Genomic DNA, 12,385 nt, shown 5'->3' with positions numbered 1-12,385 from the left:
AAAACTTTAAAAGTGTTTTCATGCATGATGTATAATAATATATCTTGAAACCAGAGTCAGGAGTTTAGAGGGAGCATTGTCGTACGTAAAGTGTTTGAAATTGAGTAAATCAGGAAAATGGTATCCAATGATCTCGAAAAAATCACGAACCAGTACTGAGAGTTATAACTACAGGTAATATATTTTGCTCAAAACCATAACAAATACAGAGAGTAGCCGAGAATTAATATGGGGAATTAAGCCAGTGCTCGATGTGTTTGACCTATCCCGATATAGTATCTTGAAGTCTATCGCTTGCCTCAGAATCTTCAAATACCTAATGATAGCTTTCCATGTATAACAGTAAAAAAACTTCGTAAATACAATCAGAATTTTTAGATTATGCGCATTTATTCTCACATTTCAAAATATTGTGGTCAGCCATGAGAGTTTTTTTTACTTGACATATTACAATTTAAAACTGGTTGCTTATTGACAGACATATTATGCTTCTGGTCAAGTAAGGTTTTCTTAATTACATTTTCACTTTTTTAACATTTTTTTCTACGTTTCAAGGATAATTTTCGCTTTTCGAAAAAGCAATAATTGTACTCTTTCATATCCTGTAATAATCCGTCAAGGACAGTAGTAAAAATAATTAACGCGGACAGCATAGTAGTTTTCTTGGAATGAAAAGTTGCCAGTACTTATCTGGTTTTTGAAGTTGTCAGTCAACTGTGAACTGTATATAGGGTTGCCACCCCCTAGTGATTCAGTACTATTTCTAGCAATTTTTATATTGCCTAAGCAAAAAATCCCTAAATCAGCTCATAAATCACTAAATTACTGAAGAAAATCACTAAATCAACCAACAAATCACTAAAACCTAGTGATTTTTCCTCACTGGGTGGCAACTCTGTCGGTAGAACCATCAAAGCCATAAGTTTTCCCTTGTTTTTTCATAGAAAATCTGAGCTCTTAGAAACGTCAGTAAACTTTACAGCAGATACACCGTTAAGGTTAGATTTCACGTCCATGAAAAAACACTGTGCCAGTTCGAATTTGAAACTTCAATCTCAAAATTGAAACTGACAAGAAGGCAATTCGAAGTTGAAAAGCTCCTTTCTGGGTCATTTTGGAAATTGAGCAGATCACTCTCTGACTATTTACAAAAATTAAAACTGGCATGCTCCCGAATTACCAGTCCGATAACTAAATTTAACTGACCAATATCATTGTCGAGGCATTTGTTAAACAGAATATAAACTTTAGTGAGGAGAATGAGGAATTAAGTGATGGTACCACCCTCATAGAACGTGATATAGAAAGGAACTGAAGCAAAATTTTTAAACTGAGTTTGTTCAAATGAAAATTTAGTGACATGAGAATGATAGATTCAAAAACAAAAAAAGATAAAAATTCAAATTTTTCATAATACTTGGAGTGAGTTTGTTCAAATGAAAATTGAGCGACATGAGACGGATAGATTCAGAAGCAAGACGTGATAAATTCAGTTTTGTTTTCATAGCACTTGGAGTACGAAAGGACCCATTTCTGGAATGATAACCCCATTTGTATTGGGTTGAACTAAGACATCTGTCCTTTCAAATATATTGAAAGGCAACCGGTAAACCCAATAAAACACGCGCGATTACAAAATGAATATTTTCGCAGCTTCTTTTAATGCTTTCAGAAAAAACACGAGTCAAACTTCACCAGAAAAACAAGGGGGCTGAAGGGAATATTAGCCCCTAATTCGTAAGATGATTTATGCTCTTTTTAAGTTTAACGTGGCTCTCTCCTTTCATTATCTTATTTCATAACAGCCAAACGCAAAACTTATTTCAGTATAAAGCTGAAATTTCAGTTAAGCCAACATAAAGGCAAAAGTGATTTTATGGCCAAATTTTAACGTCTGTAGATTTCATGACGCATCTAATAGTGAGCACCAGTCCGCGTAATTGTGTGCTCATGTGAAAGAAACCCGTAATCAAAGAACGCGAGATGCAGTGATCACTGACGTGGAAAAAATTTCTTTTATTATTTTAACAGCTTTTAGTGGGTTTGTAAGGGATATGAGCTATCCTAATTTATACGAATGATTCTTCTATTCTCATCGTTCTCTATGGTTTTGACAAGGGGTTCGCATATTTAACCGTATTGCAGTATTTACGATATGGGCGATTCGTTTATTATAAACGCTTAGTATGGTTATGACAAGGGGTTAAGTAAATTTAACCCGAGTTAGTGAAACTTTGTTGCATAGCTTTCGTGGCAAATTCAATTTTCGATTGGTTTATTTATTTCTTTTTCTTCAGTGTGGTCTTGGGAAGGGCTGTATGCTGTCTTTCTTAGTTATAACTCTAAATGAATTTGTGGCTCCGGTGGCGCATAAGAGAACCGGTACTGAAGGTAAAATGAAATAAAAATGAGACTGAACTTCGGAAATGCACGAAAGAGATAAGATGTAAGTATATAGGCTCTGTATGTAAACTAATAACAGCATATAAACTCTGAGGCTTCAAACTCATCCAGGTCATTGTCTTTCAAACAGTTCATGGTAGGGAACCGTATGTAAGAAGTGATCTGCGCTAATCTGAATCAAGACTCTAAAAAAGGGATATAACAGCACATATATAAAAGAATAAAATTTTTCTACAAAATTCACCAAGTTTAAAGTTACCAACTAAATACTAAGAAACCTGAGACAATTTGACTGATTTTCGAAAAAGAGAAAAAAACACCCGATAAGGCAGGTGATTTTGAGGAATGTTACACATTTAAATTTTGCAAATTATGGAATCATACGATAGAGTTTTCAAGCTCCCATATACAAAATATAGATTTTCGTGTTTTTTTTTTCAAACAGTTCGTGGTAACGAACTGTAGTAAGGAGCGATCCGGCTCAATAGTAACCAAAACTCTAAAAAATTGAATTTTGATATAAATAGCTACATCAAAAGAATCGAATTTTAATGCTGATTTTAAATATATAAGTTTCATCAAGTTTAGTCTTACCCATCAAAAGTTACGAGCCTGGGAAAATTTGCCTTATTTAGGAAAATAGGGGGAAACACCCCCTAAAAGTCGTAGGATCTTAACGAAAATGACACCATCAGATTCAGCGTATCAGAGAACCCTACTGTAGAAGTTTCAAGCTCCTATCTACAAAAATGTGGAATTTTGCATTTTTTGCCAGAAGACAAATCACGGGTGCTTGTTTATTTGTTTTTTTTTTTTTTGTTTTTTTTTGTTTTTTTTTCCCAGGGGTCATCGTATCGACCAAGTGGTCCTAGAATGTCGCAAGAGGGCTCATTCTAACGGAAATGAAAAGTTCTAGTGCCCTTTTTAAGTGACCAAACAAATTGGAGGGCATCTAGGCCCCCTCCCACGCTTATTTTTTCCCAAAGTCAACGGATCAAAATTTTGAGATAGCCATTTTGTTTGGCATAGTCGAAAATCTTAATAACTATGTTTTTGGGGATGACTTACTCCCCCACAGTCCCTGGGGGAGGGGTTGCAAGTTACAAACTTCAACCAGTGTTTACATATAATAATGGTTATTGGGAAGTGTACAGACGTTTTCAGGGGTTTTTTTTTTGTTTTGGGGGTAGGGTTGAGGGAGGGGGATATGTGGGAGGATCTTTCCTTGGAGAAATATGCCATGGGGGAAAAATTCAATGAAAAGGGCGCAGGATTTTCTAGCATTACTATAAAAAAAAAACAATGAAAAAATAAACATGAAAACGTTTTTTCAAATGAAAGTAAGGAATAGCATTGAAATTTAAAACAAACAGAGATTATTACGCATATGAAGGGTTCTAAAAATACTTTAGCATAAAGAGCGAGGTATTTAGGAGGAGATAAATACCTCACTCTTTATGCTAAAATATTTTTAGTGATTTCAACTATTTATTCTACGGCCTATTTGATTCAGGGGTCATTTTTAAGAATTGGAACAAAACTTACGATTTAGTGTAAAGAGCGAGGTATTAACGAGGGTACAAACCCCCTCGTACACATAATAAAAATATAAGAATATAAAAGTTTGTTACGTAAGTTAATTCTTAAGTTACGTATATTTTTTACTAATAAAAACGTTCGTTGAATATTAAAAGTTCTAGTAGCCTTTTTAAGTAACCGAAAAATTGGAGGGCAGCTAGGCCTCCTTCCCCACCCCTTATTTTTCAAAATCGTCTGATCAAAACTAAGAGAAAGCCATTTAGCCAAAAAAAAAATTAATATACTAATTTCATTTCAATAATTTATGTGCGGAGAGCCAAAATCAAACATGCATTAATTCAAAAACGTTCAGAAATTAAATAAAAAAAACTAGTTTTTTTAACTGAAAGTAAGGAGCGACATTAAAACTTAAAACGAACAGAAATTACTCCGTATATGAAATGGGTTGTCCCCTCCGCAGTCCCACGCTCTTTACGCTAAAGTTTTTAGTTGTTTTAAAAAGTAGAATTGTGGCAAAGAGTCAAACTTTAGCGTAAAGAGCGTGGGACTGCGGAGGGGACAATCCATTTCATATACGGAGTAATTTCTGTTCGTTTTAAGTTTTAATGTCGCTCCTTACTTTCAGTTAAAAAAACTAGTTTTTTTTATTTAATTTCTTTCAGAAGATCACGGAAAGAAGGTCACATATACGTGTTCATTTGTTTGTTTTATTTTTCCCAGGGGTATTCATATTGAATCAGTGGTCCTAGGAAATTGGGAAACGGATTATACAAACAAAAATTAAAATTTCTAGTGCCCTTTTAAAATAGCTAGAAATTAGTGCCGTTGCAAAAGTCGCTTTTCTGCCATTTTGTGGCAGAAAACTGAGTGGCGAAAAACTTCAAAATTCCGAGATTGTCAATCGATTTAAAATTATCGAAAAGCTTTGTTTTGATTTTCCCAGGTTCAGAGGCAGTCATGCCAGACGCAGTGGCGTCAATTCATAAATATTTAAATGAGGGGGAGAAATTTTTGTTCAACATCTGAGGGGATAAACATTTTTTTTATTTTTGTGATAAAAATACAAAAAAAAGTGTTTTTCAAAGAAAATATCCCAAATGGTACCTTTCGAAATCTAGGAGAGGGTGGAAAAATGGGGAGGGGATATGCTCCAAAACCTGGAATGCACAATAATTATGCATTATATCCGCCCTCTAAAAAATGTCCGATTCGTACAAACGTAACAAAAATGAATAAAAACAAATGTTATGTGTTTTTCAAAGTTTTTTTTTATAATCCCCTCCAAAAGATAGTCTTGGATATGGCTGTGAGAGGAAGATAAATGTATGAAATAATCTGTTTTGTTTTAAAATCACTAAAGAATTATATTTCTATCCATCTTTTTTACTTCGTCTGGACTAACCTTGCGTGTTACATTTATATTGAGGTAGTCGTTCTGAAGTTAGATTCTTTCAAACTATCGCGTCAATTCCCAGATATGAGGGGGAGGGGCAAAGACAGTTTTCTCGAGGGGGCTCTCTCGTCCTTAACACGCCGGTCTATCTGTGAAATTAGCCTTTTTGTCCTAATTCTTTAAGAACGACTGCTAATATACAAAGGCTGTTGATTTAGAAATTCATTAAAAAAAACTTTCCGAAAAAGAAGTTTCTTAAAGAAACGTAAAGGCCATATTAAACTTAAGATCAGAAGAAATAGAAACCTACAATACTAATATAAATGAATGAATAAATCTTAAAACGAGTGAAACGTAAATTTCATGTACAAATCAAGCTTAAAACGAAGAAAAACATTTTGTTATAAATGAAACCTAAAACGAACAGAAATTAAATAATCAATCGTAGCAAACATACAATAGGTACTAAAATAAATGAATGAACAGATCTTGAAACGAGTAAAATTTCAATTGAATATAACAAATCGAGTTAGAAACAAACAAAACTCACTACAAACAAGAGTTTAGGTTTTACCTTCATCTCTCACTGTAAAAGTCTAAAACCAACTACGTCATTTATACTTTATTGAATTAAATAAAAAAAACTAGTTTTTTTAACTGAAAGTAAGGAGCGACATTAAAACTTAAAACGAACAGAAATTACTCCGTATATGAAATGGGTTGTCCCCTCCGCAGTCCCTCGCTCTTTACGTTAAAGTTTTTAATTGTTTTAAAAAGTAGAATTGTGGCAAAGAGTCAAACTTTAGCGTAAAGAGCGAGGGACTGCGGAGGGGACAACCCATTTCATATACGGAGTAATTTCTGTTTGTTTTAAGTTTTAATGTCGCTCCTTACTTTCAGTTAAAAAAACTAGTTTTTTTTATTTAATTTCTGAACGTTTTTGAATTAATGCATGTTTGATTTTGGCTCTCCGCACATAAATTATTGAAATGAAATTAGTATATTAATTTTTTTTTTGCTAAAACGTCTGTACACTTCCCAATAACCATTACTATACGTAAACACTGGTCAAAGTTTGTAACTTGCAACCCCTCCCCCAGGAATTGTGGGGGAGTAAGTCATTCCCAAAGACATAGTTATTATGGTTTTCGACTATGCGGAACAAAATGGCTATCTTAAAATTTTAATCTGTTGACTTTTGGAAAAAAATAGCGTGGGAGGGGGCCTATTTGCCCTCCAATTTTTTTATTACTTAAAAGGGCACTAGAACTTTTCATTTCCGTAAGAATGAGCCCTCTTGCGACACTCTAAGACCACCTGGTCGATACGATGACCCCTGGGGAAAAGAAAAAAACAACAACAAACAAACAAATAAACACGCACCCGTGATTTGTCTTCTGGCAAAAAATATGAAATTCCACATTTTTTTAGATAGGAGCTTGAAATTTTCGCTATAGAGTTCTCTGATATGCCGAATGCGATAGTGTGATTTTCGTTAAGATTCTATGACTTTTAGGGGATGTTTCCCCCTTTTTTCCAAAATAGGGCAAATTTTCTCAGGCTCGTAACTTTTGATGACAAAGACTAAATTAATTGGAACTTATATATTTAGAATCAGCGTGAAAATTCGATTCTTTTGATGTATCTTTTAGCATCAAAATTCCGTTTTTATAGTTCCGTTTACTATTGAGCCGGGTCGCCCCTTACTACAGTTCTTTACCACGAACTGTTTGAAAAGAAAATAATTCGGTATTTCGGGGCTTCTGACATTATTACTCCTTTGCGGAAGTTAGGCTCAAAATTGAAAAAGGATTATATTTTTTCTCTGGGCCCCTTCCACCTCTTAGTTCGTTTATTTTCCCGTTAGTTTTCACCTGTTTTCGCTTTATAGTTGTGTTCTCTTAGCAGTTCTTTCGTTAGTTGAGCTATGGTTGTGGTATATATGTTTTATCGCTCGTATAGTTTTGTTATTTTCAAATTATACTCCATAATAGAGAGGCTCCGAACACCCAGCAATGTATATTAAGCTCTGAATTTGACGTTTTTTTCTAACGTGACCAGATTCGTCCTGCGCCCTTTTCATTGAATTTTTTCCCCCATGGCATATTTCTCCAAGGAAAGATCCTCCCACATAGCCCCCTCCCTCAACCCTACCCTCAAAACCAAAAAAATCCCCCTGAAAACGTCTGTACACTTCCCAATAACCATTATTATATGTAAAAACTGGTTGAAGTTTGTAACTTGCAGCCCCTCCCCCAGGAACTGTGGGGGAATAAGTCACCCCCAAATACATAGTTATTATGATTTTCGACTATGGTGAACAAAATGGCTATCTCAAAATTTTGATCCGTTGACTTTGGGAAAAAAATGAGCGTGGGAGGGGGCCTAGATGCCCTCCAATTTTTTTGGTCACTTAAAAAGGGCACTAGAACTTTTCATTTTCGTTAGAATGAGCCCTCTTGCGACATTCTAGGACCACTTGGTCGATACGATGACCCCTGGGGAAAGAAAAAAAAACAAAAAAACAAAAAAAACAAATAAACACGCACCCGTGATTTGTCTTCTGGCAAAAAATGCAAAATTCCACATTTTTGTAGATAGGAGCTTGAAACTTCTACAGTAGGGTTCTCTGATACGCTGAATCTGATGGTGTCATTTTCGTTAAGATCCTACGACTTTTAGGGGGTGTTTCCCCCTATTTTCCTAAATAAGGCAAATTTTCCCAGGCTCGTAACTTTTGATGGGTAAGACTAAACTTGATGAAACTTATATATTTAAAATCAGCATTAAAATGCGATTCTTTTGATGTAGCTATTGATATCAAATTCAATTTTTTAGAATTTTGGTTACTATTGAGCCGGATTGCTCCTTACTTCGTTACCACGAACTGTTTGAAACTATATGTCTCTCGAACAGAGCTATTTTTAACAAAGGGGCTATCTCAAAATTTTTATCAAAGGCATTCTGAAAAAAAGGCGTGGGCAGTTAGTTGCCCTCTGATCACTTTTGACTCTGTAAAAGGGAACTGGAACTCTCAATTTCCATTCGAAAGAGCCCCCTCCGAAGTTTATGGGATCATCCCTTCCATATGAAGTGCCTCTGGGAAAAAAATAAATAAATAACATAACATTGAAGCCTTACGGCCTTTACTGTAGGCAACTCTATAGCGCTGCCTCTGAAAAAGAAAGAACTAGAATCATCAGCATCGGATTACTTTTGACTCTTTAAAAGGAAATAGAACTTTCAATTTGTAATCATTTGTGTCCTCTCCGAAGTTTATACGACCTATTAATTGTGCTCCCAAAGAAAATATAAGATTAGCAGATTCAGGCAGCTTGAATGAATAACAGTCTTGACTGAACCTAAGTAAGGTGACTAAGCTTTGACTAAAAAAAATATAATTTATAATTTTAGTCAAAATTTATTTTATCGATGTGATTCTTTCACATCAAGTTTTATTTGTTTTAAGTTGTATTTCTCTGATGATGGCTGTTGAATATATAGCCGAAATATTCGAATATATTGTTTCTACTACTACTAGCACTAACAACTCTCTGAAGCACCAACTGCCTGAGCCCAACACAGCTACACATGCTCCTCCTCCATCCTAATATATTCAAAACCTCACTCTTTACACGTTTCCAGGAAGTAAAACTTCGTTAATCACAAATTCTTTATTATTTTATCTCTTTTCTCGTTTGACAAAACTTATGAAGTAGCTTTTGTTCTTCATTTTAATTAAATTGCTAGGTCTTAATTTGAATCTCCAAGAACCAGATAATTTTGTTCCCGAAAACATACCATGACGGAATGAGCCTCTTTTGACATTAATTAATTGGTTTTTATGAGGTAATCTTGCTTGCCATTCAGTAACTCTTCGACTTAAAACCATTAAGCTTCACAACCATGATTTTGTCCAGAAAAGGCCCTTCAATACAATCTCCTTTCTTAATACATCATCCTAGAGCAATTAGCCAAAATAGAGGATTTTTGAAATAAGGAGCATAGATAAATGAATTAGATACAGAAGATCTTTGTTTTTCTTTAAAATTGTTAACCCTATGACGGTTAGTTAAAACGATCTGTTCTCAACAATGTCCTTCTAGGCTACATTTTAAGTAAAAAAATATTTGGTGAGGTTTGAATGCATTAAGGGTTTTAGCCCCTCCTACAGTGTTAGATTAGCTTCGCTCAATTCTTCTTCACTTTGCCTACTATTTTATTATTGTTAAATATAAAAAATTAATCAAGCTCATCAAGCACACTGTCTAAATTGTCAAGTTGAGTCAAATCCAATTCTATTTCCAGCAGGGTACCGGGTTTAAACCCCTCATGAAATTTTTGTCCAACTCGTAAAAACATCAAAACTGCGTATAAACAAATTTATTATGCATTTTTAAAGAGAGAGAGATAAAGAAAGAGAGGGAGAGAGAGAGAGAGAGATTTGTTATAACTAAAACAACATCAATATTAACAGCTACCCCAAGAAGTAAAAAACTTGTCTGGTGGGGTGGGGGTGAGCATATCTAATTTTCCCTCTTTATAACGAGGACTGCAAAATAATGTCTTACAATGCTATTTAATAAGGTGGTCTTGCTATCACCAACAGATTAATATTCTGAGCCCTCTTCAATCCTTCAACATACTCATGTCACAAATTGTAATTTTGAATGTGAATACGTTATCGCTAGTTTCAATGCAGATATATTCACAAACATGCAGTTTCGTCTCTTTGACAAAGGTCGTTACAGAAACAGGAATCACTCCTAGCCTACATTTCATGCAGAAATGTGGGTAAGAGATGTTTTGCATTTCTTACGAATTTATATCAGCATTGCCGATTAGAGAGAGAGAGAGAGAGATTTGTTATAACTAAAACAACATCAATATTAACAGCTACCCCAAGAAGTAAAAAACTTGTCTGGTGGGGTGGGGGTGAGCATATCTAATTTTCCCTCTTTATAACGAGGACTGCAAAATAATGTCTTACAATGCTATTTAATAAGGTGGTCTTGTATCACCAACAGATTAATATTCTGAGCCCTCTTTAATCCTTCAACATACTCATGTCACAAATTGTAATTTTGAATGTGAATACGTTACCGCTAGTTTCAATGCAGATATATTCAGAAACATGCAGTTTCGTCTCTTTGACAAAGGTCGTTACAGAAACAGGAATCACTCCTAGCCTACATTTCATGCTGAAATGTGGGTAAGAGATGTTTTGCATTTCTTACGAATTTATGATTCAGCATTGCCGATTAGAGAGAGAGAGAGATTTGTTATAACTAAAACAACATCAATATTAACAGCAAGTTTTGCTTGTAAGTTTATTCAATCTGTTTAAAGAAAAAGAATACGTTAAAGAAAAAATATAGTTAAAGAAAATTCAGTAGATCGTCTATATTTTCACATTCAACGTGAGAATAACAATTTTTTTTCGTGAATATTTTCACGCCGTTTTCGTTTTTCTTATGTTCTTGAGAGAGAGAGAAAGAGAGGGAGAGAGAGATATTTGTTATACTTAAAAAACATCAATATTAACAGCCACCCCAAGAAGCAAAAAACTTGTCTGGTGTGGTGGGGGTTAGCATATCTACTTTTCCCTCTTTATAACGAGGATTACGAAATAATGTCTTACAATACTATTTAATAAGGGGGTGTTGCTATCACCAACAGCAACAGACTAATATTCTGAACCCTTTTCAGCCCTTCAACATACTCATGTCAAAAATTATGATTATGAATGTGAAAGCGTTATCACTAGTTTCAATTTTCAATGCATATACATTCAGAAACATGCGTTATGAGCTGTTTTACATGTCTTGCGAATTTGCGACGCAGCTTTGCCAATTTTATTTCAATCGACTATGATATTTTGGACCTAAATTCTTAACAATTTTTCTGAGGAAGAAAGTGACCAAGATTTTATTGCTTGTCCATATTTTCACAAACCATAGAGATTAGGGTTTGGTTTTCCCCACAGGAATAGGGATAGGATCTCTTCGGAATATGCTCCGAAATGGGTATATCGAATTAAAAGAAAAATGTATTTATTTGTGTTCAGAATCTTTTAGTCTTTAATAAAGTAAACTGACTGTTTTTTTTTCCACAGGATCTTGTAGACTCCATTTTTCCGAGCCACACTTAGTTTCTAAAAAGCTATTCAGATACAGATATTGCTGAAAACTTGTCGTATGAAAATTTTACACTATTTACTCGTAACCAGGTATACCACGTAGTGATTAGTCAGATATATAAGAATATTTAAGTAATCCCCAATTAAATGTCAGCAATATCATCCAATCAAATACTTTATTTATGTCATAGAAAAATAGCCCTCATAGTTGCAACGACAGCTGCAACCTAGTAAAGAACGAACCATTGCGCATAGTGGCCAAAAATCTTAAAAAGGGCTAAAAAACATCTGGTGAGAAAAAATCGCCATTTCTAGCTGCTATAAGAATGACATCTATTATGCAAAAGTTTGGTTAGAAAACACATTTAAGGGAATTCTGAAAAATAGCCTGAAACCCCTCGAAAATGGCGTTCGGCCAAAACAAAAAGTACATCATTGGAATTGCCATTGCCGAAAACTCCAAACTTCAAGTCCCCCACCTTGAAAAACAAGTAAAATTGTTTTTTTGCATGGGTAGCACTAATTATCATCTTTTACCTTTGCTTTTTATTTTCTTTGCCGCTAGCAGGGCACTGGAATTGTTTATTATTTGGAATAATTATGGAGTTATTCGGAATTATTCGAAAATTTTAATTATTTCAATTAATGCTGATAATAAAATGTTGAAAGCCTGAAAATCCTCAAAGATGGCATTGGATTGAAATAAAAAGTACATCACAGGAAAATTACTAATAGAGGAAAATTATAACCCCCTCGGTGAACAAGGAGGAAATCACTTCTTTGCATGGGTAGCACTAATTTATCATCTTTTGCCTTTGTTTTTTTTTGTTTTTTTTGCCGCTAGGGCACTGGAACTTCATAAAGAGCTGTTTAATGACTTGTGTGAAAGGAAACTGTTATATCTACGTGCT

At 34.5% G+C, this 12,385-nt stretch overlaps 1 protein-coding gene across 2 annotated transcripts in view; it reads left to right on the top strand.

The window, feature by feature from the left end:
• LOC136026140 (uncharacterized) overlaps nt 1-12,385 on the top strand; it is a 76,653-nt gene that overhangs the window by 15,163 nt on the left and 49,105 nt on the right. The window contains exon 1 of one of the 2 annotated variants that reach the window (XM_065702440.1): nt 542-2,446. The exons of the other annotated variant lie outside the window; for it this stretch is intronic. Coding sequence (XP_065558512.1) covers nt 2,427-2,446 — 20 coding nt within the window. The 5' untranslated portion in view covers nt 542-2,426. Of the gene's footprint in view, nt 1-541; nt 2,447-12,385 lie in introns of those variants that run through there. 2 annotated transcript variants of the gene reach the window in all.

Source organism: Artemia franciscana, chromosome 4 (assembly GCF_032884065.1).
Source record: "Artemia franciscana chromosome 4, ASM3288406v1, whole genome shotgun sequence".
Taxonomy (NCBI): Eukaryota; Metazoa; Arthropoda; class Branchiopoda; order Anostraca; family Artemiidae; genus Artemia; species Artemia franciscana.
This window is presented reverse-complemented; position numbering and strand designations above follow the sequence as displayed.